The sequence below is a fragment of the Lytechinus variegatus genome, chromosome 1, assembly GCF_018143015.1.
Source record: "Lytechinus variegatus isolate NC3 chromosome 1, Lvar_3.0, whole genome shotgun sequence".
NCBI lineage: Eukaryota > Metazoa > Echinodermata > Echinoidea > Temnopleuroida > Toxopneustidae > Lytechinus > Lytechinus variegatus.
In genome coordinates, this window is record NC_054740.1 from 24,657,412 (window position 1) to 24,681,488 (window position 24,077).

Genomic DNA, 24,077 nt, shown 5'->3' on the forward strand with positions numbered 1-24,077 from the left:
TATTTCCACGTTTTATGAATCAGATCCATAAACTTTCAAAGTTATGATGAGAATTCAACAGATACCCCCAATTCGGCCAAAGTTCATTGACCCTAAATGACCTTTGACCTTGGTCATGTGACGTAAAACTCACGCAAGATGTTCAGTGATACTTGATTAACCTTATGTCAAAGTTTCATGAACTAGGTCCATGTATTTTCTAAGTTATGATGACATTTCAAAAACTTAACCTCAGGTTAAGATTTCAATGTTGATTCCTGCAACATGGTCTAAGTTCATTGACCCTAAATGACCTTTGACCTTGGTCATGTGACATGAAACTCTAATAGGATGTTCAGTAATACTTGATTAACCTTATGGCCAAGTTTCATGAACTAGGTCCATATACTTTCTAAGTTATGATGTCATTTCAAAAACTTAACCTCAGGTTAAGATTTGATGTTGACGCCGCCGCCGCCGGACGCCGCCGCCGCCGCCGTCGGAAAAGCGGAGCCTATAGTCTCTCTCTGCTATGCAGGTGAGACAAAAATTGAAAGACAAAAAAAAGGTGAATTCTCTTTGATATAAAGCAGGAATTGATTAGGATATGATAGGGTGTATGATCACTATACTTTTTTTTCATTCTTAGAATGATATTAATTCAATTTAAGTTTATTCCATGAATATAATAATATTAATAATAATAATAATAATTGGATTTATATAGCGCTTTTTCCAGAGGATACAAAGCGCTGTTAATTGCATAAGACAAGTTAAGGTTTATGGTTATATAAGTGTGTGTTATATATGGTTATGGTTTATTATATAATATATAAGTGTGTGTTTTATACACCGCAGTACCCAAAATACAATAATACAGAGATAGATGAATTACATGTACATGATTAAAAATGGAAAATGGATGATGCATAAAACCCTATGCCAATTTCGGTTGCGATTGAGCAATCAACAGCCGTGATCTGAAGTTGAAAAGCCCGGGCTATAGGGTTAAGTAAATTTGTATAGGAAGAGAATAACTGAGAATGAATCATACATCCCATGTTTCACCAGACAATGTTACAAGCTACTGAAAATCCTTCCATCTGATTGGCTGAGCGATAATGAGTCTAAGAAAAAATAACTGACAAAACTTTTTTATCAAATGCATCCATGGTGAGCACTTGGCATGCATGGCATGAAATCAGGTCTAATAAAATGCTTTAAATCATTTCCAAGAGTGACTGTTTTGCAATGCTGTTATTAATCATCATATCAGGGGTGTGAGTGGTCACAAATAAAAAGATCTGAGAACAGCTGAGGAGTGGTGAAAAAGTCTGAACTAGAACGAGCTCCCTTTCTTTTTGTACAGAGGAAAGCAAAAAAAAAGCTGAAATTAAGCTGAAAATCAAAACAAACAAAAAACTGAACTCTCACACCCCTGTCATATATAATGTTTCTACATTAGAACAAGGCGAAAGCAATTTTGTGTCTCGCCCACTTAAGAAAATAACCAGAAACATCGTGATTTGCGAGGGCACGCAACAGAATTGTATCGAAACTTCATTGTGATATAACTGGGAATGGAATAACACTTGTCATAAGAGCTTTGCTCATATACTTTAATGTTGACCTCAAAATGACCTTTGAACTTACCATGTGACCTCCCACTGCAGAAAAAGACGCAGGTTGCCTAAGTACATCTACCATCCAAATTTTGTTGAAAAGTGACTCACGGTTGCGGAGTTAGTTGTCATAAGAGAGTCTTTCATGTAAACTTTAACATTGACCTTAAAATGACCTTTGACCTTATCATATGACCTCCAACTGCAGCATAACATGCAGGTCCCCCAAGACCATCTACCATCCAAGTTTGGTTGAAAAGCGACTTACAGTTGTGGAGTTATGTGTCATTAAATTTGTGATGGACGGACAACATTTGGATCCCTAAGTCTCGCCTTCACCTCTGGTGGGCGAGACAAAAATGGCTTGAACACGTCCCCTATAATATGGTATTATAACAAATTCTATGGAGACTGCTATTTGAAGTTGATATCATTACAATAACCTTGATAATCTGCATCAAACAGTAGTCACCAAAGAATTCTTTGAAATTTGACACACTAAATGCCTACAAGGTAAGCAATCCTCATGAATTGAACTTATTTTTTGTACGATTTCTTCAACAAAGTCAGGAACAGTTGAATGACATCCTATGAGCTCACTCAGTATCACATGTAACTTCAAACTATTCCCTGCTCTCCTCTCACTGTCAATGGTGATGATATCCTCCAAAAATGACAGTCCAATTTCATTATGGAGGCTAGCAACTCTAAGAAGCCTGCTCATCGCTCTACGAAAAGCTGCATCCTCAACATGGTTAAAAGTGACTCTGAGGGTCTGAAAATCCTGAGAATTATTCTCTATATGGGTTTTTAGATCTTGTAGAGTAAAAGTGCACCCCTCAACATCATTGACGGTGTCTGCTGTTTTAATCATCTCATGGTATTTTTGATGAAAGCCTTCATGATCCTGGGTGCCTACAGTGATACCATACCTTGTGGATGGCAGCAAGTCTGGAAGAATAGCCCCTGATGGTCCTACTGGAACAGCAGCATCTCCACAGGCACAATCCAGCTTTGCAAACAGGTCAGGCTCTGTTGACCTAATGGTTACAGATGATGGTCCAGGTACAAATTCAGGACTTAGTGGCGTGTGAGGCGGAGTCATCTCAATGTTTATCTCAGCTGATTAGAAAACAGCATAAGAGAAATGAGACCAAAAAAAAAAATGATTTCATTCTTTTCACAAGTTCTATGAAATGTGCCATTTCAGGTGTTGAATATTTCTTCACACATGACACATGTCTATGGGAACAGATTGGAAAAAAAACACACAAGAAATCTCCATGGCAACAAGGCCAATCAACGAGGTATTCATGGTAATGGCTTTCAAACAAATATTATGGAATCCTCAAAATGACAATGTGGAGTAGATTCCCTGGGTGATAATCAGATCAGGGTTGTCATGCAGTCAAGCTATGCTCATAGTGGCAACCTCTGTAATCTTTTTAATTGATTTGTCATAGAAAATACAACTTTAATCATTGATTTTCTTGTAATTAGAGATGCTTTTTTTCAAATATCTCTTAAAAGATATAAAAAACAAATATTTTATAACATACTGTTTATCTTATCATATAAAAATTTATATACATATATATTTATTTTATTATATAAAAAGCAAATATTTTATAACATACTGTTTATTGTATTTTCTTTGTGGATGTGGAAGCGGAAAAGGAAATGAAATGATATACGGTAATCAAATGAAATGAAATGAAATGGAAATGGAATGAAATAAAATGAAAATGAAATGAAACAGTCTTCAATAACATTCCTGCACCTTACCTATCATCGGCTCATTTGATGGTGACGTAACAATATGATTCTTCTTGCATTTTCTGACACAAATTACTGCACAGATGACTGTAAATAAGACTGCAAACACTAGTATCGGCCAGAGGATAACATGTATAGATCTGGGTGACGATGGAGAGTCATCTGAATAAAAACAATAAAGTACATTTTATTGAGGTTATTACATGTACGAATTAGCACATTTACAATATGTACATGTACTTCTGTAAATGTACACTACTAAACACACACGGGTCGTGTGGTCAAGTTGTTTAGGACATTGGACTCACAATCGCAAGGTTGTGAGTTCGAATCCCCACTCTGCCATTGTCTCCACTTTGATAAAAAAAAGGCCCAAGAGTAATACCTGTCGTCCATAAGGTCAGCCATTATGACTGATTAACCTAGACGTAAAATGTTTCCTAGGTAGCTGGTTTTATACCAGCTTGGCGTTGACCAGCAAACAAAAAATTAATGCTGAACGAGTTTCAAACATAGATGGGTTCAAGATTGAAGTTATGCCTTTTCCTTGGCTATTTATACATTACACATTCTTTCAATAAAGTGTCTAAAAACTGCACGAGTGAACCGTGGTATATGATTTATCCATTTGATCTTGGCCGTACTTGTTATTATGCCTAGATGCTGTTAAATCTGCCAGATCGAATATTTACTTTTATTGTTTCATTATCAGAATTCACTTTTGTCTGGTCTGATATCAACCGGATAAAGGCTATTGTTATCAATTCATAACTGCAAAATATTATTAAAGCAGACACGACACAGTAGCAACCTGACACCCTTAATTACCCAAATCTGGCCAGGTTGCTAACCCCTTATGCAACATTCTAAGCAGTGTACCGGTAGTCTTTTAATTTAGACCCATTGGAATGATAACACACTGATTCACTAATCAAAACATTAAAGGACAAATCCACCCCAACAAAAACTTGATTTGAATAAAAAGAGAAAAAAATCCGAGGATAACAATGAAAATTTCATCAAAATCGGATGTAAAATAAGAAAGAAAGTTATGGTATTTTGAAGTTAAGCTTCATTTCACAAAACAGTTTAATATATATATATATATACACATCTCGGTCGGTATGCAAATGAAGAACTGATGACATCACTCACTCACTATTTCTTTTGTATTTTATTATATGAAATATGAAATACTTTTATTTTCTCATCATTGTCATGTGAAATGAAGTTTCATTCCTACCTGGACACATGGAATTCCATTATTTTAACATTCTGTGCTTCAGGCAAGGAGGTCCTAATTGTCAAAGTCGTAAAAATTGAAATATTGTATAATTCAAACAATAAAAAACAACAGAAATAGTGAGTGAGTGAGTGACTCATCGACTCTCTCATTTGGATGTAACTGGCTCGTTCATATAACTATTTTGTTGAAAATAAGTGAAACTTTGAAATGTCATAGCTTTCTTATTTCACATCCAATTTTGATGAAATTTTCAGCATTGTGCTTGACTGATTTTTCTCTTTTGATTCAAATCACCATTTTTCTGAGGTGGACTTGACCTTTAATAATGCAATACCATAACTATTTGTTTACCAAGTAGGTTTAACGGGTACTTCTTCTCTTAAAATAATTAAGCTTCTCTGGAATTGTAAAATTTAAAGCTAATACGTGTAAATGTACATTTTTTCTGTATTAATAATTACCTAATAATTTATTATTTCACGACTAGCTTTTTATAACAGACAGTGAATGAGAGACCATACACAGTTCGCTCCCTCTTTAACAATGGCCATCAAGTGGAATTAAAAGCTAGCAATGCATAATAGAGATTTATCCCACAATGAGCAATAATCAGCAAAATCAAATGCTCCAGTTGCTTCATACCTTTGCTCTATAGAAATTCTATAATTCTGCATCACACTTTATTTTTTTAAGATATACTCTAGGTAGGATTCTTGCCAATTTGAGGATTGGTGAGTATATTTGGTATATAGCCTGGATCAATAATGTTAGAGTGGCAATGAGCCATGACCTCTTTGACCTTGTAACCACAAACATAATCGAATCATATTTGCTCCAATATGCATGCATGAGCCACTTTGGACATTGAAATTGTTTGGTTCAATCAATCAATTCAAGGTTTATCAAAAACATGAGTCACAGCCTAATGGCTTAATTGGTCGTTGGTTTTGATAATTACGTATTTCAAACAGTAAAACACGGTGACATTTGTATTATACTGAGATAAGAAATGTCTACCGGTACTTAAAAAGGCAAGACTGCTTAGGTAATCAAAATAAATAAACATAAGATGAGGAAAGGCTAAGATATTAATAAAAAACAAACAAGCTAGCTGTAAATGATCCTTAAAAATATATGAACATTGAATAATAGTTATCTTTAGGAAAGGGACTATGAGAAAGGAAATGATTCAAGTCCAGCAAGTTGAGCTATAATTTATTATCACCCGTATCAGACATCTGAGCTGGTCATTTACAAAACCGTATTGCCCTACATTTTCTGAATATCGGGAAGGGTAGGTATATTGTTTGTATTTTCCTCGGTCTCAATGCGCTTATTTACTTTGCATGCAGAGACGAAGCAAAATATACCTTTGTATTTTCCCTGGTCTCACATCCGGGCATTTGTGGATGCGTATAAAGAGATACGCTTCATAAGGATCCGCCCACCAACAATATACGTCATAATAAAGACAACGCTGAATCCGAGCGCTTGCAAGTACGTCATAATGGTTAAGTGCAGAGCCTAGACCGATATTAACATGACACAATAGAACTCTTATTTTTAAAAGAAATATCCCCATTATCATGATTTTTGCTCTAGATATCTGATTTGGATGATAATAAAAATATTGACTGGCTCTTCTTTCGGGGAACATCAAATATATTGCCCTTAAATGACCCATATTGCCCTCGTCTAAAGACTCGGGCCAATATGATTCATTTGCTGGCAATATATTTGATGTTCCCCTCAAGGCCAGTCAATATTATATAAATATTTCATGGATGAAGGTGAAACAAAGTACTTGTAATTTTTGAAATGAGAATCCCAATTGATAAACAAATCTCTTAATTCATCTGAAGGGAAAATCAATTTTAATGTCGAGAGGATAGACAGATTGGAGCAAGAATGCAACAAAAATAATAACAAGTGGAATGCCTCTGGCCGTCTCACCTGCATCACGCGGTTCAATATAGCAGCAGTGCTCACTTTGAATACTACTCTAACTCGCACAAGATGTTCAGTGATACATGGTTACTCTTATTTCCCTTTTTTATGAACTAGACCAATAAACTTACAGAGATATGATGGTTATTCAACAAAAACCCCAACATGGCCAAAGTTCATTGACCTTACATGACCTTTGACCTTGATCATGTGACCTGAAACTCGAACAGGATGTTCAGTGATACTTGATTACTCTTATGTACAAGTTTCATGAATCAGATCCATAAACTTTCAAAGTTATGATGGTAATTCAACAGATACACCCAATTCGGCCAAAGTTCATTGACCTTTGACCTTGGTCATGTGACCTGAAACGCGCACAGGATGTTCAGTGATACTTGATTACTCTAATGTCCAAGTTTAATGAACTAGACCAATAAACTTTCAAAGTTATGATGGTAATTCAACAGATACCCCCAATTCGGCCAAAGTTCATTGACCCGAAATGACCTTTGACCTTAATCATGAGACCTGAAACTTGCACAAAATTTTCAGTGATGCTTGATTACTATTATGTCCAAGTTTCATGAATCAGATCCATAAACTTTCAAAGTTATGATGGGAATTCAACAGATATCCCCAATTCGGCCAAAGTTCATTGACCCTAAATGACCTTTGACCTTGGTCATGTGACGTGAAACTCATGCAGGATGTTCAATGATACTTGATTAACCTTATGTCCAAGTTTCATGAACTAGGTCCATATATTTTCTAAGTTATGATGACATTTCAAAAACTTAACCTCAGGTTAAGATTTCGATGTTGATTCCTCCAACATGGTCTAAGTTCATTGACCCTAAATGACCTTTGACCTTGGTCATGTGACATGAAACTCTGATAGGATGTTCAGTAATACTTGATTAACCTTATGGCCAAGTTTTATTAACTAGGTCCATATACTTTCTAAGTTATGACATCATTTCAAAAACTTAACCTCAGGTTAAGATTTGATGTTGACGCCGCCGCCGCCGTCGGAAAAGCGGCGCCTATAGTCTCACTTTGCTTCGCAGGTGAGACAAAAATTTAGGGGGAGGGCCGTACAAAATAATGACGTTATGACAGTTTGAAATCATTAATTTGCATTTTACTCTGGCGATTCCATTACTGGCAATGTTGCTTTAAAAATAACATTTTTTGTTTTTGTTTGTTTTTTAAATATTCATCTCAGAAGTCCTCAGTCCTCACAGTAGATATTTTTTAAGTTTTTTTTTATCTCAGTTTTAATAAAAAAAAAATACAATTTATCTTGATCAGATATGAATGACACAAACATGATTTTTATGACATGAAAGAATTTGGGAACAATTGAAAGTCAAAAAGTTCAGAGGAACATAAAACACTCCGCCATTTTTTTTGCTGTCAATTCCAATATAATAATCAAAATCAAGATACACTTGATTTAAACTTGAATTGATTGTTTTCTTTTATTTCATCAAGATGCTTTCAAGTGAAAAATAACAGCGTACCAGTGGGACTTTGCGTTGTTGAAGAAACGGAGGTAGTAATCCCAGATACAGTCGTTTGGGTCGATGTTCCCTTGGTTGTTGTGGATGGAGCTTCAGTAGTTAAATCTGAAGAATATTAAACATATCAAATACAATATTTTTATTAACATGACATGCACACTTGTAAACTTGTCATGCTGGCTATTTTTTCATGAAATATAACGTAACTGATCCCTCTGGATTATATTCACTTTATATGTACGCAGTATATCTATAGCTACTACACAGGCTAAATTAATTTCGTCTACAATTATTATCAAATTTTACATTTCATTTGGTCTGATACCTTTATAGTCTAATTCTCAATTATATGTTGTCTATATTTTATTAAAAGTCTAATGCCATGATGGTCTTAATTTTCACTTCATATACATGTAATTTTTATTTTTTTCAAATGAAAATTTTTTTCATAACTGTTCTTCTGAGTAGACTGCGTGGTGTCAGACCAGGTTGATATTAAAAAGAATTGGAAATATCAGATATATCCAAATCATAAATGGAAAATGAGCTATCAAAATGGTTATGTATCTAGGATTAGAAACTTGAAACATGCATAACTTTGGTTTTCATGAGGTCAGAACTTTGATTTTGGTCTCATTTTACAGCTAAATATCACAGGAATAATAATACACTTCTTTATAAAATAAACATCATAGAATCATTTATAAACTATGATTTGCTTTTATATTTATTTTAATTTGTAAGTTCTATCATTTGGGATGTTAGTTTGGATCGCTGCATGCCAGGTTGTGAAAACCATGATTTCAATTCAATTCCATTCAGTCAATTCTACAGAATTGCATGTTAAGTCTTAAATCTTTACAAAAATGATATAAGGAATGTAGATGCATACCGAGGGTAGTTGGGGAAGCTGTTGTTACATCACAGCTATTGAATGGAGCTGATGCACTTCTGTCGCTGATTTCTTCTGGACAGCGGTAAGGACATGGTACATTTGCGCAGTCCTCAGGGTGTGATATTCTCTGGTCCTTCAACTGTTCAATGCTGCATGGGGAACATTCTTTAATCCGCCCTGAGCCAAACTTATCACAGTATTCTCTGAATAATAGGAGAGGATGCATTATGTAAAACAATAAAAATAGGAAACAAGAAAGTGGATTCCATGATACATGTACTTGCTCTAGTAAAAGTTGATCATGTTGAAAATCTGCACATTATTAGGGATGAATTACATGTAACTTCGCCAAAACAAGAAAAATGTGCTTCTGATGGAAAAAGATGTATAACATATTATTTCTCTTCCAAATGTATAATAAAATACGAGATAACCTCAACTTTTTACAAAAAATGATAGGCAATAATAACAAATGCCCAAGGTTTAACATGTACGGGATCTAACAGCACACTGTGCATGTATACATGTAGATGGTCCAGTGCAGCAGCGTGTACGAAACATAGAGGCCATGCCTGCCAGAAAAATTTTCAACGTTATGGTGGTTCAAACTCAGAGATGATGAATAGCTGACCACTGAGCTTTTTAAGGTTAGAGCTGCCCATTGCTATGCAATTTTGATTGAATTAGCAATGATCTTTAATTTGAATCCTAGAAAAAGTTACTACTAATTTCAAACCGAATATAAACTCGACCCCAGACTAGACACTCGCCTTAATCCTAATTATGTTATCACGGTAACGTTTTGCCCTTATGTATTAGTCAATAAAAAATTGCACAAATGGAATGCTTTGGGGTGATCATCTTTTCTAAAGTTTCCCTAAGATCAGCTTTATATGATAATCGGGAACATTAAAAGAAATCAATACCCTACGTACAATGCTCAAAATAATAATATTAATTTTACCACATAACTGCTTGTTGAGCAAAAAAAGTAGCCTTTGAAATGAATGATATGGCCCTTGAACTTGGCAATCAGTATAGCCCCTAAAATTTTAAAAATCATTTTCCTATCATGCATGTTACCAAAAAGTGTATCATGTCTTGAGAAAAGTTGAAGACACCGAAGAACAGTCGCAGGAGAAAATTTGGGGTCACCTTTAAAGTTTAAGCTACAAATGCTACTGAAAACCTATTCATATAATTAAGGAACTCAAATTGTAAATTCTTTTCTAATACAGACATTTAACAAACCAAACTTTACAGCACTGTCCTATGGTATGAATATGAATGGTACAGACAGAATCTGCCATATGAACTTATAAATCAGTTCCTATACTTGATTTCCATTCAATCCAAGGCTCGACATTAGTGGTGGCCCAGTTGCCCAGGGCACCAAAAATTCATCTCTGGCAACCATTATTGAAAAATGTTAGGTTTTGGTGGCCCGAATCGGGCAACCAATAATTTTCAAAGTGGCGCAATTTTTCCCCGATTTTGCATGCATTTATCAACTTTCTACAGTTTAACTTGCAAGCCAATTCGTCATGCACCTTTTTTTGTTAATCTACACACAAATACACACACAAAAAAATTGCATATTCATGACTGTATGTAGGCCTACCGCTAGCATACAGTAACTATTATTCAGCCGGCCGCGCCGGCTGTCTGGCTGAGCTTTGCATGCATGCATGAAACCACTGCAGCCAGCTATGCGCTAGCAGACTATTCAGACTCAGGGAGCTTCGATACGAAATGTTATGCTAAGAAATCTTCCCCAGAACTTTGAAAATCTACGTCAAAGTTTCATTTTACACCAATGAAATGCCCTTCTACAGTCCATATTACTGAAACCTGATTATTTGCAAGCATTAAAAAGAGGAATTATGACCTCTCTTTTGACTAAAAAAAGACTGATTTCTAAATGCATTAAATCAAAGTATGCCCTTTCCAAAATAGAAAACATTTATGAGGTCTAACTTACCCAAAATTTGGAGTTCGTGGACATTCCACACCTAGACTAGGATCTGGTATATGCCAAAAGCGAGGACCACATTCAGTCAACTAAAAAAAAATTAATAGTCAAACAGGGCTGTATTTTTCAAGTGTCTTATTAACTCCAAACATTCAGCGCCGCCCGCACAGAAATGTTGTTAGCCTAACAGAGCGCTAACAGTGAGCCCAGTCACATCTTTTGGATTGTGAAGTCAAAACAGTAAAGTGTATTAAAGTAATGCATTGTTGTAAGATCAGGCATCGCTGGTACATAGCCAGTTGTAACAGGGCATCTGTTAGTGCATTGTTAGCGCTACAAACGTTTCTGTGCGGTCAGTGCAGGTGTTTAGATACGCTGTACACATACATGAACTGAGGGTTGTTTCCGTCAGTGCATCATAAAATGAAATTCACATTTGTACCAGGGTGACCAGATTTGGGTAGTAAAAATATGGGACACACCTCGAAGTCAATTGGAATTTAATCTCCGTGGTCACTATTTTCAAACGAAACAAAGGATTACCGGTAATTAAATGTCCCTCATCTTGCATTATGAATATTGGACCTCATGACTTATGGTCCTGAGTTTATGAAACCCCTTTCCCCATTAAGACTAGCGAACCTTCGGGTATAGGAACTTACACATTATCAACAGATGTCCTTATGACCAGAGGGTATTATGATTATTGGTCCTTATGACTAGTGGGGCCTTACCCCGGTGGAATATGTTTTTTTTATATTATCTCAAAATCAATCACCTATCGCATTTTCATTGTGCACAGTTGAAATTTTCACTTGCTTTTAATAGAATGTAAAGATTTTCCCACATGCACTGTATGAATGAAATACCAATAAAGAATGGATGCAAAGACTTTGAATAGACCAATGCTAAAAAGCATAACTACTGCTGAACTTTTTCTCTACTTAGGTTTGACCAAAAAAATGAATAATGCATTTAAGATTATGCAAATTTTCATCACGTTTTCCTTTTTTTATTGTTTATTACACTGTATAAAAAGATGAATATTTTCACAAGAATGTGTTCATAATTGTGAAATACAGGACAAAACAGCATCCTGAGCTGCTTGTGATGGATTACACCATAGAGCTCTGTGTTAATAGCACCATGATCACACTAATAGCACCGCTTGGCGGTGGCTTTGGGGAGTTCCCCTTCCCAAACAAAATCAATTCAGTGGCGGACCGTGACCCAGAGGAGATAATGATTCAATTCATTCAATTCAATTCGGTTTATTATGAAAGACATTGTAAAACAGTCCGAAGACTGACACATACATACAAAGTTAACAGAAAAAAGGAAAAATACATTAAATTATATAACTACGAATTAACAAAATATAATAAGAACATAAAAGTAAGATTAAATATTGCACTCGAGGTTCAGAAATATAATTAAGGGGATAATGCTACATAAAGAGAAAATAGAATGACCGATAAAACACACAAAAATATTGGGATATGTATTATGTTGATTGATTTCAATGTAAACTGAGGGGGGGGGACTTGTAAATTATGAAAAAGGAGGTGAAGGGTGAAGGGAAGAAAACAATGTCAAACTTTTACACACAAGTATATACGAACATGAACAAGGGTTGACATTAAGTTCAATGGCATATGAAGAGGGGCACGATATTGTTTGTGAGCAATGTTGTGCCCCTCCAATGCTTTGTCTCCTCCGGGTCACAGTCCTCCACTGGTAGGGATGCTAGTAAATTTTTCTAAGTGGGCCTAAAAAAGGAAACAAATAAAGCTCCATATATACTGTACAATACAGAGTAAACAAAAAAATGCCTGAAATGGGAAATTGTCAGAGCCTAAAATCAGGCAAAATGCCAGGATGTGGGCATCTCTGTAATAAAGCCCTAATTTTATTACCAGGTTTTCAAAATCTGCGGATCCGCAGGAGAAAAAGATCATGTCTGCTTTTATCTTCTTCTTTTTTTGTCTTCGGAAGAGGGAGGGCAGGATTCGTATTTGTGTTTCTTTTATCAGCAGTTAAAAAAGATAAATTGCTAAATGAGACATGATGAGAGGCCAATATACATGGACTGCATTGCATGTACATCAAATATCCTCACAGAAACATCTCAATATTATTCTCTTATTCTACTTCATAACAGTTATGTTGTCATAGTAACATAGAAGATTGAAGATTGGCTGTCCAACCTTGGCACCGATCAAATCCAGTGAACATTTATTTCTATTTTGAGTTTTGCCACAAGAAAAAATGTGAAATGACCTTACTTGCAAAAGACTTAGGCCTACTGCAATGAAGAATATAAGAACAGCAGACCACAAATCCGTCATCTTCTTGCTTGTTCGTCAATCTGAAGAAAAGAAGCAAATGCATATTAATTAAAAGTCTGCATTGTGGTCACACTTTATGGTCCAGGGGGCCGTTTCATAAAGCTGTTCGTAAATTAAGAGCAACTTTAAAAATGACTGGTGATCCTTTCTTGGGGTAAATAATATGTACACAAAAACGTTCATTGGCGAGGGTTTTGCCCATATTAAGAAAGGAACACCAATCGTTCTCAAAGTCGCTCTTAACTTACGAACAGCTTTATGAAACACCCACCCGGGGCGCTAACGGAAAATGTGTAAAAGGACTCTTTCATTTTCTTGTGAAACTTGTAATGATGTTTCATAGGTCATATACTGCTGACTGTGTCTCACCCATAAAAGAGAAAATATTGGGATCTTCATTGCTATGTTACAGAATCGTATCCAAACATGTTGTAATTGCCGTAACTTATGTAACAACTAACATCCCAAAAAATCTCAGATATCTCCTGAAATCCTTAAAAAAATAACTCCTTTTCATCCTCCCATTTGAGTACCAGGTATTACATTGGTGTGAAGGGAGGTTCTATTTACCGGTAAATGTGTTTAACGGTTGCAGAGTTAATAAGCCTGGAAATGACAACATGTAACCTCGATCTGGAGGCACCCCAAAAACACATCATAATGAAATGGTAACCTAATGGTTTTTGTTGAAAAGACTAGACGGTAAAACAGTTGTAACAGAATAGTCTTGCAAGACTTTAGATCAGCGCTTCTCAAACGGTGGGCCGCAAGAAGCTCGCAGACCTGGACCTGTCCGACAGTTCGAATATGTTACGTTTGATCGGTCTACGTGGGTCAAACAAAGTTAAAGCATGCTTTATGCATGTTGCAACATGCATGTACACATTATGATGGTTTCGATCCAACTTTGATGTGAACCTCATCATGTACACTGTATGCATATTGTGTAGAATTTAGTCAATTGTCGCCCATTTACCAGAACTTTGCAAATGCAGTTAGTTCTTGAACTGTTTGTTTCGAACGTGCATCAGGGTTGTGTTCAAATTTCACGAAAACATACTTTCATCAAAATGGACCTTTTTTTAAAAGCGATTTTAAAAGGGCAAGGGAGGAAACAAATTGAAAAGTCTCTGACTGAAACTGTAAGAAAATATGACCCTGAATACATTAAATTTGGATTCATCATGATTGGCAGTGATGTAAATCAAATGAAGGTATTCAGCATTCTTGTTATTAATTTATGTTGTCATGGTTGTATGTTTGGAGGAGGGGCTCAAAGGCCGGGCTACTGAAAGTATATGCACTAATATGCCCATTATAATTATTGTCTATCTTTGAGTCGAGACAAGTAGTCATATCGCTTTCTTAAAATGTTGGCAGGTACATGTGGGCCTCGAAAAAATTTTGAGAGCCAAAGTGGTCCTCGAGTACAAAAGGTTGAAAAGCACTGCTTTAGATGACCTTCATGGACTAATTTTTCTGGTGTCGCATCGCAATTTGCTCCACATTTTTGAAAGACTGATGTATGCATTAAGTCTTTTACATAGCACATTTTTACATAGGACTGTACATTGATAGTTGAGGGCTTTTTTCTAATGCCAAAAAATGCCATTCAAATTTGCAAAGCAAAATTATTCCCTGACCTTTGATCTTTGTCTGAAGCAGAGCTGCCAAGTTGTATTTTGCATTTTCAGTATTCTTATCCCCCCAAATAAGTATTTTGACCATGTGAAATAAATATGCATTGCATGCACAATGGCAAAGTTCGATCACTTACATTTGCGCCCCACACGTAAACAATTGTGTTGAAGACTGAACACTCTACAATGAACTTAAACCCATCAAAGTGAACCAGAACTCCCTACCTCCTGTGACTTGTGCTTTTTAATTTCAAGTGTGTTTGAATGTCATTCTTCGCACCTCCATGGCTCACAGAAAAATCACATTCACAAAGTGTTCATCTCGCATTGAACTGGTCCCTCTTTGACACAATGATACACTCCCATCGTTTGCAATATTCCTCCTTGAAATGTTGTTTGCATGGTTGAGCTGATTTAGAAGACATTTCGATGATTTCCACGATAAAATCTCAAATCAAACCACACAAAACACCACTGGCAGTGTACAGATGAAAACGTAACCCAGCTCAGGGGCTTACCGTGCATTTGACCATACTCACGGGACTAACGTGATTTATGGTCTAAATATTTCTCCAAATGAATTGTGAAAATAGAAATTATGCACTTACCATGATTATATGGATGAAGGTCTAACGAGTGGCAGTTTCCTGACATCTGGGCACAAACTGGAACCTCAAAAAAACGAAAAGTTCTCTCCTTCTACCCCAGTCTCAATCGGCCATTTGTTATGATTCGTAATCTTCCTACGCATTAGGTGTAGGAAGGTGTAGAGATTAATAAAATCACGACCAATTACCTGATTTTTAATAAAAAAGATGGATTTCCAAGAGGAATCCATCTGTATTTACTTGCTTCTCTTAAGGCTATATGGGAACACTCACACATTGTACGAGGTTAGTACAATGGACCGTGTTTGACCCTGGATTTCGAAGTAGTCGGCAAACATCGCTTCATTGCTGAAGTAATATTTGCCGAAACTCCTTCTCGCTACGCACCGGGGCTCTTGCCGGTAAGTAGCAATACATTAAACAAATATGAAAATAATTTTAAAATAATGATCATTAAAAAAAGCAAATTTCGCTTACCTCGGCCTCGAAAGTGACTTCGCTTGTCTCTTCTACGGAAATACAAGGAAGCCCGTTGGTGGCGCTAATAATTTCACAACCTTGATTCAGCTCCTCGGTAATTTGATAACTGTATCTAAATTCTTTGAATGTGCAATCCTTATGATTAATTTACTAATTATGGGCACCAATAAATGAAATACCTTCAAAAACATAATTAAAGATTATTATTGGTGATGATAACACTTATTTGCAATTAATTTAAAAAGATGACTAATAAAAACAAATGAAAATAATATACATGCCTGGAAAGAAACCAGCAGTACAAGCTTTAACAAACGTCAATAATATGTTATAGTGTCAGGGCATATTAGCAGACGACAGGTAATCACGTGACAATGGTCACATGATAAAACAAGCGGGAGTCACGTCATACAGCTCGGTCTATAGGCTATATACACTAAATCTTCACTTCACGACCGACGGCTGAAAAGGGCAGACGTGTCGCGATAGAGCAGTGCTTAACACACAAAAGAATAAGGTAGGACCTTCTCCCGGTATACGTGTGTATGACTGTTAGTGTTTCGGCCCCTCCACAACGTATACGGAATCCCAAAGTCTATAGAATGAAAAGATTGGACACTTCACGGACTTCGCGTAATGCCTTGCGTCGATTTGCGTGTAAAATACTGTAGGTGCCTAGTCTTTCACTTGTCGTGTCTTTGATATGAATATAAATCGCACGCCCTCCGTAAAATCTTCACTAAAGATCAAGAAAATATACATGTTTTTTAAAGGAAACTTCAAGGAGAAGTCACGGAAGGATCTAAATGATTCGGTAAGTGTCACAGCAGAATGTGATATATATAAAATCATAGGTAATATTTTATTTTTATGTGGGCAAAAGCCCAGAATCTTTAAGAAGCGTTGTGTGTGTCGCGTGCATACGACTGATATTCCTTCGCACACGAGATGCTTTGAACCCATGGGAAGGGATTCAAGACTCAATGATGAAGAAGTATATCATGTACATGTATATGTCATTTTTTTTTAAAAGACATCATCATGGAGTCCTCAAGACTACATGTAAGTATTACCGGTATATCCGATTTTCTTAATTAAAAACAATAATGAATTAAAAATTGCCAACCCTGCCTTTTCTTAGTTGAGACTAGACCTCTCTAACGAATTAAACATGTTAAATTTAACATAAGTCTAATACAGGACTGAAAGAAAAGAAAAAAAATATATAAAACTCCTGCGAAACAGATCATTTTTCACTCTAACTTTACTACAATTTAGGCCTAGTAGACTTTCTAGTGAAGTACATGTAGTAGGCCTACTAGTAGTACAAAACTTGGCAATCCTGTATTTTAGGGGTCTAAATTATTTTAGGTTGCTAACTTCAGGCAACAGCTCCACGACCGCTGTTAACGGTAGTTCAGTTGTGCGTACGTACCTGCCGGGTATGGCGAGCAGTTATACTTATAGGACTACTAGTATACAGCTACACGCCTATGTAGTAGATGTTACGGTAAGTTGTATATTTACCAATGGGGCATCATCCGATATATAGGGGGGGGGTGGTATAGAAATAGAATAACGGTATACCTAAAGCCGTCGGGGTGTCACGTGACCCGGGACTAGTCATGGCTGGGGGCCGGGGGGTATGCAATATGAAGAAATATAATCACATCACATCATCACATCAGGTACGGAAATGAAGGACTTCTGTAGATTTTCCGATCTTTACTTCTAGTAATTGACGGTCTAAACAGTTTAAACTTGTGAAACTTTACGTGCGTTGAGAAATGGAGGGAGGTTTTAAATCTTTCCCCCCACCAAAATTTATCCAACAGATGTTTAAACATTTCCACTGATTTTGCCTCCACTACTTCTGTAGGCAGTTTGTTCCAGTCAGAAATTACTCTTTGACTAAAAAATTTGCTCCTTAGTTCCAACCGAGATCGTCCTGTGAAGAGCTTGAACTAGTGACCTCTAGTTGCTGAATGGATTGCTGGTGTGAAAAATGTGTCACTCGAGATCCCAAACTTTCCATTTAACAGTTTATACACAGTAATCATATCTCCTCTTCGTCTTCTGTAAAACAGTGAGTGAAGGTTTAGTCTCTCTAGACGTAGTTCATACGGTAAGCTCTGGAGACCAGGAATCATGCGAGTAGCTCTCCTTTGCACCTTCTCTACTTTGTCTGCATCCATTTTGAATCTCACATGCCATAAAATGTTCCCATATTCCAGATGAGGTCGAACCAGAGATACACACAAAATTGGAAATATTTCAGGGGTTATTTGAGAAAAAGTCCTGTGTATTATTCCAAGTATTTGGTTAGCTTTCAAAACAGCTGCTGAGACATGTTGGTGAAAATTGAGCTCTTCATCCATGATAACACCAAGATCTTTCTCCTGCTTACATGGTTCTAATTCATCTCCATTCATAGTATAAACACTTTTTGAATTGTTCTTTCCAATATGTAGAACCTTGCATTTCTTAGTATTAAATTTAAGTTGCCAGGTTTCACTCCATTCGACAGCATGAGTAAGATCTGCTTGAAGAGTCTTTTGTTTAACATCAGAGCTAACATCGCCGATGATTTTGTTATCGTCGGCAGAAATATACACAGAATTGTCCAAAATATTAGGTAGATCATTTATAAAGATGACAAAGAGAATGGGTCCTAACACGCTCCCTTGCGGAATTCCGCTGCTTACTTGACTCCAATCAGAACTCTCACCGTTAATAGTCACTCTCTGTTCCCTTCCTGTTACAAAGGCTCTTATCCAAGCATGTAATTTTCCAACTATACCATATGACATTAATTTCTTGAGAAGTCTCTCATGAGGAACAGAGTCAAATGCTTTACAAAAGTCTAAATAAATGACATCAATAGGAATTCCAGCATCATGTTTGCCTGTTATTTCTTCCATTGCACATAAAAGTTGTGTCATACAGGACCGATTGGGAGTAAATCCATGTTGACAGTTTGAACGTAAACAATGATCCATCAGATGTTGCATCACAATATCCCTAATTAGACTTTCCATTAGTTTTCCAACCACTGAAGTTAAACTTATTGGTCTATAGTTTTCAATGTTCTTCTTGCTTCCCTTTTTGTGAAGCGGAGTTATGTTTCCGACTTTCCAATTACCGGGAAGCATGCCTTCATCAAATGACTTCTCAAAGATAATTTGTAGTGGAACAGAAATAGAACGTGCAGTTTCCTTCAACAGTCTTGGATGCATTTCGTCTGGACCTGGAGATTTGCTTCCATTCAATTTGAGAACTTTCTTTTCTACCTTTTCTCTAGTAATAATTACATCTGATAGTGGTGGACCAGAGTAATGCCAATTTACATCCGGCATACAGTACAAATTTTCATTAACAAAAACGCTTGAAAAGAAGTCATTAAGAAGTTTTGCCTTTTCTAAGTCTGAACTTCATGTCATGCAGCACGCCTTGGTTTTATTATTCGGGCATAATAGCTAGGGATATATATCTGAGCACTTATGGGTGAAGGATGAAGAGTATATATCAAACCAACGGTAACCAGCATTATGGCGGGGGGGGGGGTTATAGAATGAAGAAATAATAATGCCTAAATAAAGTCCTAGGCTATAATCATGATAATAATGGCATTAACGGCCCGCCATACCCGGCACGTACATACGCACTACTGAACTACCGTTAACAACGGTCGTGGAGCTGTTGCCTGAACCACTTGTTCACTGCTACCACCCTGCCTGTGGGGAATCTACAGGTAGGACTATGGTATGCCAATGTTGTACAGAGCACACACTTTAAAAATCATTAAAAAATCACTTTTGTGACCAACATTACTAATTTCCATACAGTTGCAATTTATTTTTCATTAGTAACTTGGGAATAATTTTTGTATTCACCAGAGCGCTTAAAAACTTGAATTTTTGGCATATTTTTTGGTACGCCCTCTATTGGTGGAAAGTAATATGGCAAGAAAATTTTCATTTTTTGATCTCTATTTTTAATTAAGAAAAAAATAATTTAAAGAATCAAATTTAAATAAGAGTCAAGTTGTATGAATAATAGGTGTAATGGAAACTGTCAGTGTAAAAAAATCAAGCATTTGCCCCAAAGAAAAAGAGAAAATAAGCCAAACATTGCCACCCTTATTTTGCCACACATGGAGATATAAGTGAGAACAAGGTTATATTATAACCTTGTTCATTGAATGAGTGGCCTGAACTGAAGTTAGACGTTTGCAACCTAAAATAATTTAGACCCCTAAAATACAGGATTGCCCAAAACTAGACTACGGTACTACATACATGACATAAACTGAAACCGTGCAGATGTAGGTTTAGGCCTACTTAGTCTTAGCCTTAGGGCTTAGGTAGGTATGTGACTATCGCGCGATGTGATCTCAATACCGTGGCCCCGGCAACGGTTTCAGAACGAGTTTGGGTTGCTCTGTAAGGGGTGGCTTTAAATGGGTGTAGATTTGGCAGTTTCTCGCCAATTTGGCTTATTTTCGCTGATGACGTAGCTGAGAAAATTCCCCTTCACCCCGATGTCAAATTTTGAAGATCGGACGCATGGAAGATGGATTTGGATCATGTGAAAGTCTAATGTTGTCTTTACCATCGTGACCGGCCCTGAAGGAAAGTTTTGACAGTTTTTAAACCTATTTTAACAGCTTGTTCATATATTTTTCTAGGTGTGTTGTGAATATAAATCGAATCTAAACATCCCATCATTTGTTTTTTACTTCCTCAAAATTGATTGTCAGAAATAGCAAACTGCCGCGAGAGTTGTGTGCTACGCAACCATCATGACGAGTGCAGTGTCACCTGGAGCCCTTGCATGGGCGCACCGGCTCAGAGACTGGATTTGCTTTTGAAATGGGAATATCTTAAATGTTTACTTTTTAATTAAAATATAAAAATTATGTTTATTTATTTTTTTCAATATTTCTTTTTATTGTTTCTTTTTTAGATTTTTGTATTTATTTTTTCAATTGTTTTTTGGTTTTGGTCATGCTTCATTATTTGGAGACTGAATTTGCTTTTGAAAGGGGAATATCTTAAATGTTGATTTTTTTTAAATTAAAATTAACGAACTATGTTGTTTATTTTTTTTGTATATTTTTTTCACTCATGTAAGAAAATACATGAAAACTCAGAGGAAAGAATATTTCATTTCCAGATGGGTCTTACTCCTGTATTTATGATTTTTTTTCTATTTTATAAATTTATTTTTTTAAATTTCCTTTTCTTTTTTTTCATTAGGGGTGCAGGTGGGGGTTGTGTTTTAAACTGGAAAATGGGATGGGATTGGTACAAGTTTTTGTATCACTTTTGTTTCTCTTGTTTTTAGTGTTTGTTTTGAGCTTTGGTGTCTGTTTTTTGTTTGGAGCTTTGATATCTGTTTTCCTGGTTGTTTTTTGTTTTGTTTTGAAAGAAATAGACCATACTTTTCCTTTTCTTTTGGCTTCAACTATTAATTTGAATTTATTTATTTTTCTTTAAAAACAGAGAGCTCAAACAGGGCCTTTGTAATACAATGTAAGAAATGCATTGAAAACTGAATTGAATATATTAAAGCTTAATTTTTATCCCTCTTGATACTTGGAATAATTTGGCAAAAAAAGAGGCGAGTAATTGTGAATTTTGAGTAATTTACATAATTAATTAGAATCAATTAGAAGAACTTATTTTACACATAAGAAGAAAAATTACAAGATGAAATGATTACACATCAATTGAGCCTTCTTTCACCTTTCCATTAGGCCTATACCTAAATTACTTCATAAGGCTAAAAAGACATAGAGCCTGTTGAAGACATGGGTTCAGAATGGTCACAAAATTCGTTCTGTACTCCATTGACTTTACATTATAAGACAATGACCACAATATGTGCGACTTAAACTGGAATAACTTTATAATTTCTTTATGAAAATTAGAGTTCTTGGTATCATTTGAAAGGTCTTTTTAAGAGCTTTCAAATGATACCAAAAAAAAATCATATCTGATGATTTTCATTTTTTTAGTCACATACCTAGCTTAGGCCAATTGTCAGTGCTGTGTTGAGCCAGGCAAAGTCAAAGCCAAGCTTCCAAGTTCCACCACTGCACTCTCCAATCTCCAGCTCCAGATCCAGCTAGCTCCAATCGAATCCTCGATCCTCCCACTCACTCCCAGTGCCCCTCACTCAGCTCAGCTCATAACATAAGGAGCCTAAGCCGGCTCCGAGCTCTGCCGGCTGCCTTTGGCTTTGCACTCGGGCCTGCGCCTGTGTGCTACGCCGTAGCTCTGTCCTCGGGCTCGGACACGTGGGTACTGGGGTGAGAGTAAGAAGAGTATGTAGTTGAGCTTTTGCTGAAACTTTGTGTTGCTTAATCCCTGTAACTGTAGTATCTTTGGCAATAATATTGTTGTTATGCGACCAGGAGAGAGCTGAGAAAGCAGACACCTGATTCATATCGCTATCATAACATGTCACAACAGTCGACGGAGCTAGCCTGCGCCTGCGCCTAGCCTTAATTGCGAGCAAAAATATCGCATGTCTGTGCGCGCATGCGCCGGGCGCGAATATTTTTTTTCCGTAGGACGACGACGGGGGTCGGGTGTCCGGACACTTTATATTTTTGAAGCCTCCTTTTTTGTCCTTGGATTACACTAAAAATATGAATTCAATAGTTTTAATCATCTTCTATTTTGTTCTCTATAATATTTCCTAACATTTTGTACTAAAAATTGATGAAACTTTGCTTGTAATTTTTTCCAAATGACTTTCTAAAATTGATCGTCCGGACAACACAACCTGTCCGGACACACAACAAATGGGTATACCGTACCGATGAAATAGCAATATACACCAGTAGATATAGGAGTGCGGCCAGAAGCCAAAAAGTGGCTATATTTCTTGACTTTAATCCCCCAGGCTGGATCAAAGCAAAATCATACATCAAATTAAAGGAAATTTTCTGAATTTTTCGGAATTGGGCATTAAAAATGCTGTAATGTGTAGCATCACCATGTAAACCAGCCTGAATAAGCCACGCCCATTTTAACTTATTGAATATTTATCATACTGATTTTTACTCATTAATTTAAATTATCAGGTTTTATTTCTTATTTTTAAAGGATAGATCCACTATATATTGTAAGAAGAATTACTAAAAACAACTTAGCATTTCTCAGAAATTGTTGCCTAGCAACATAACTTTCCTAGCAACCTTTCAGCTCCTGAAGTAAACCACTTATTTTTCCATTTAGAACCTAACTTTTGACAGTTATATGCACATCCTGATCGGTATGCAAATGAGGGGACTGATGACATCACCCACTCACTATTTCTTTTGTATTTTATTATATGAAATATGAAATATTTCAATTTTCTCCTCATGGTCATGATAAACAAAGTTTTATTCCTCCTGGACATGTGGAATTATACCATTGTTTTAACATTTTGTGGTGAGACCAAGAGGCAGGGGCGGATCCAGCCTTCACCAATAGGGGGGGGCGGAATTTTTTTCAGCCATATTTCCCCGATCGGCCGCTCGAATATGATTTTTGCCGGGATTTTTTGTTTCTTTGAAGGGGTAGTCCTATGGTCAATTTTTAGCTTTATTCTTATGGAACATAAATGTATAATACCATAACCCTTATTCATATAATGCGAGCGCGAAGCGCGAGCTAAATTTTTTAGAAATCTTATGTACTTTTTCCTAAAATTTTGAACATTCTGGGAAATGTTTGTCTTCCTGAAAAAAAAAATGTGTATGCAAGTTAATAATTACTACGAACGTAAAGAGTGACCAGAAATGAAGTGATGGAAAAGGTACTGTTAAATACTTGCTTGCAATTAGCCATGAAGACGTTACACATTTTTAAAAATCAAAGAATGCGAACGCGAAGCGCGAGCCGAAATTTTTTGACATTTTTACCTAAATTCTTAGCACTTTTTATTTAACAGAATAGGTATATAATGAATCATGCAAGCACGAAGTGTGATCAAAAAATTTCGAGATTCAGACCTACTGAACAAGACACTCTATTCAAAATCT

At 36.2% G+C, this 24,077-nt stretch overlaps 1 protein-coding gene across 1 annotated transcript; it reads right to left on the reverse strand.

Annotated features, from left to right (window-relative positions):
* Positions 1-1,891: 1,891 nt before the first annotated feature.
* Positions 1,892-22,546, reverse strand: LOC121409837. Its single transcript, XM_041601671.1, has 7 exons — positions 22,067-22,546; positions 13,249-13,331; positions 10,973-11,052; positions 8,989-9,194; positions 8,097-8,201; positions 3,387-3,539; positions 1,892-2,723 (listed from the first exon to the last, which is right to left on the reverse strand). The coding sequence occupies exons 2-7, from the start codon at positions 13,309-13,311 to the stop codon at positions 2,059-2,061; spliced, it is 1,272 nt and encodes a 423-aa protein (XP_041457605.1). The 5' UTR covers positions 13,312-13,331; positions 22,067-22,546; the 3' UTR covers positions 1,892-2,058.
* Between the last annotated feature and the right edge of the window lie 1,531 nt (positions 22,547-24,077).

Excerpts from the sequence above, each read along its gene's own strand:
- LOC121409837 (XM_041601671.1), bottom strand. The coding sequence starts at position 13,311 with ATGACGGATTTGTGGTCTGCTGTTCTTATATTCTTCATTGCAGTAGGC. Across the intron at positions 11,053-13,248 it reads TAGGCCTAAGTCTTTTGCAA|TTGACTGAATGTGGTCCTCG; the intron begins GTAAGGTCATTT and ends ATTTTTTTTTAG. Across the intron at positions 3,540-8,096 it reads AACAACGCAAAGTCCCACTG|ATGACTCTCCATCGTCACCC; the intron begins GTACGCTGTTAT and ends GTTTTTATTCAG.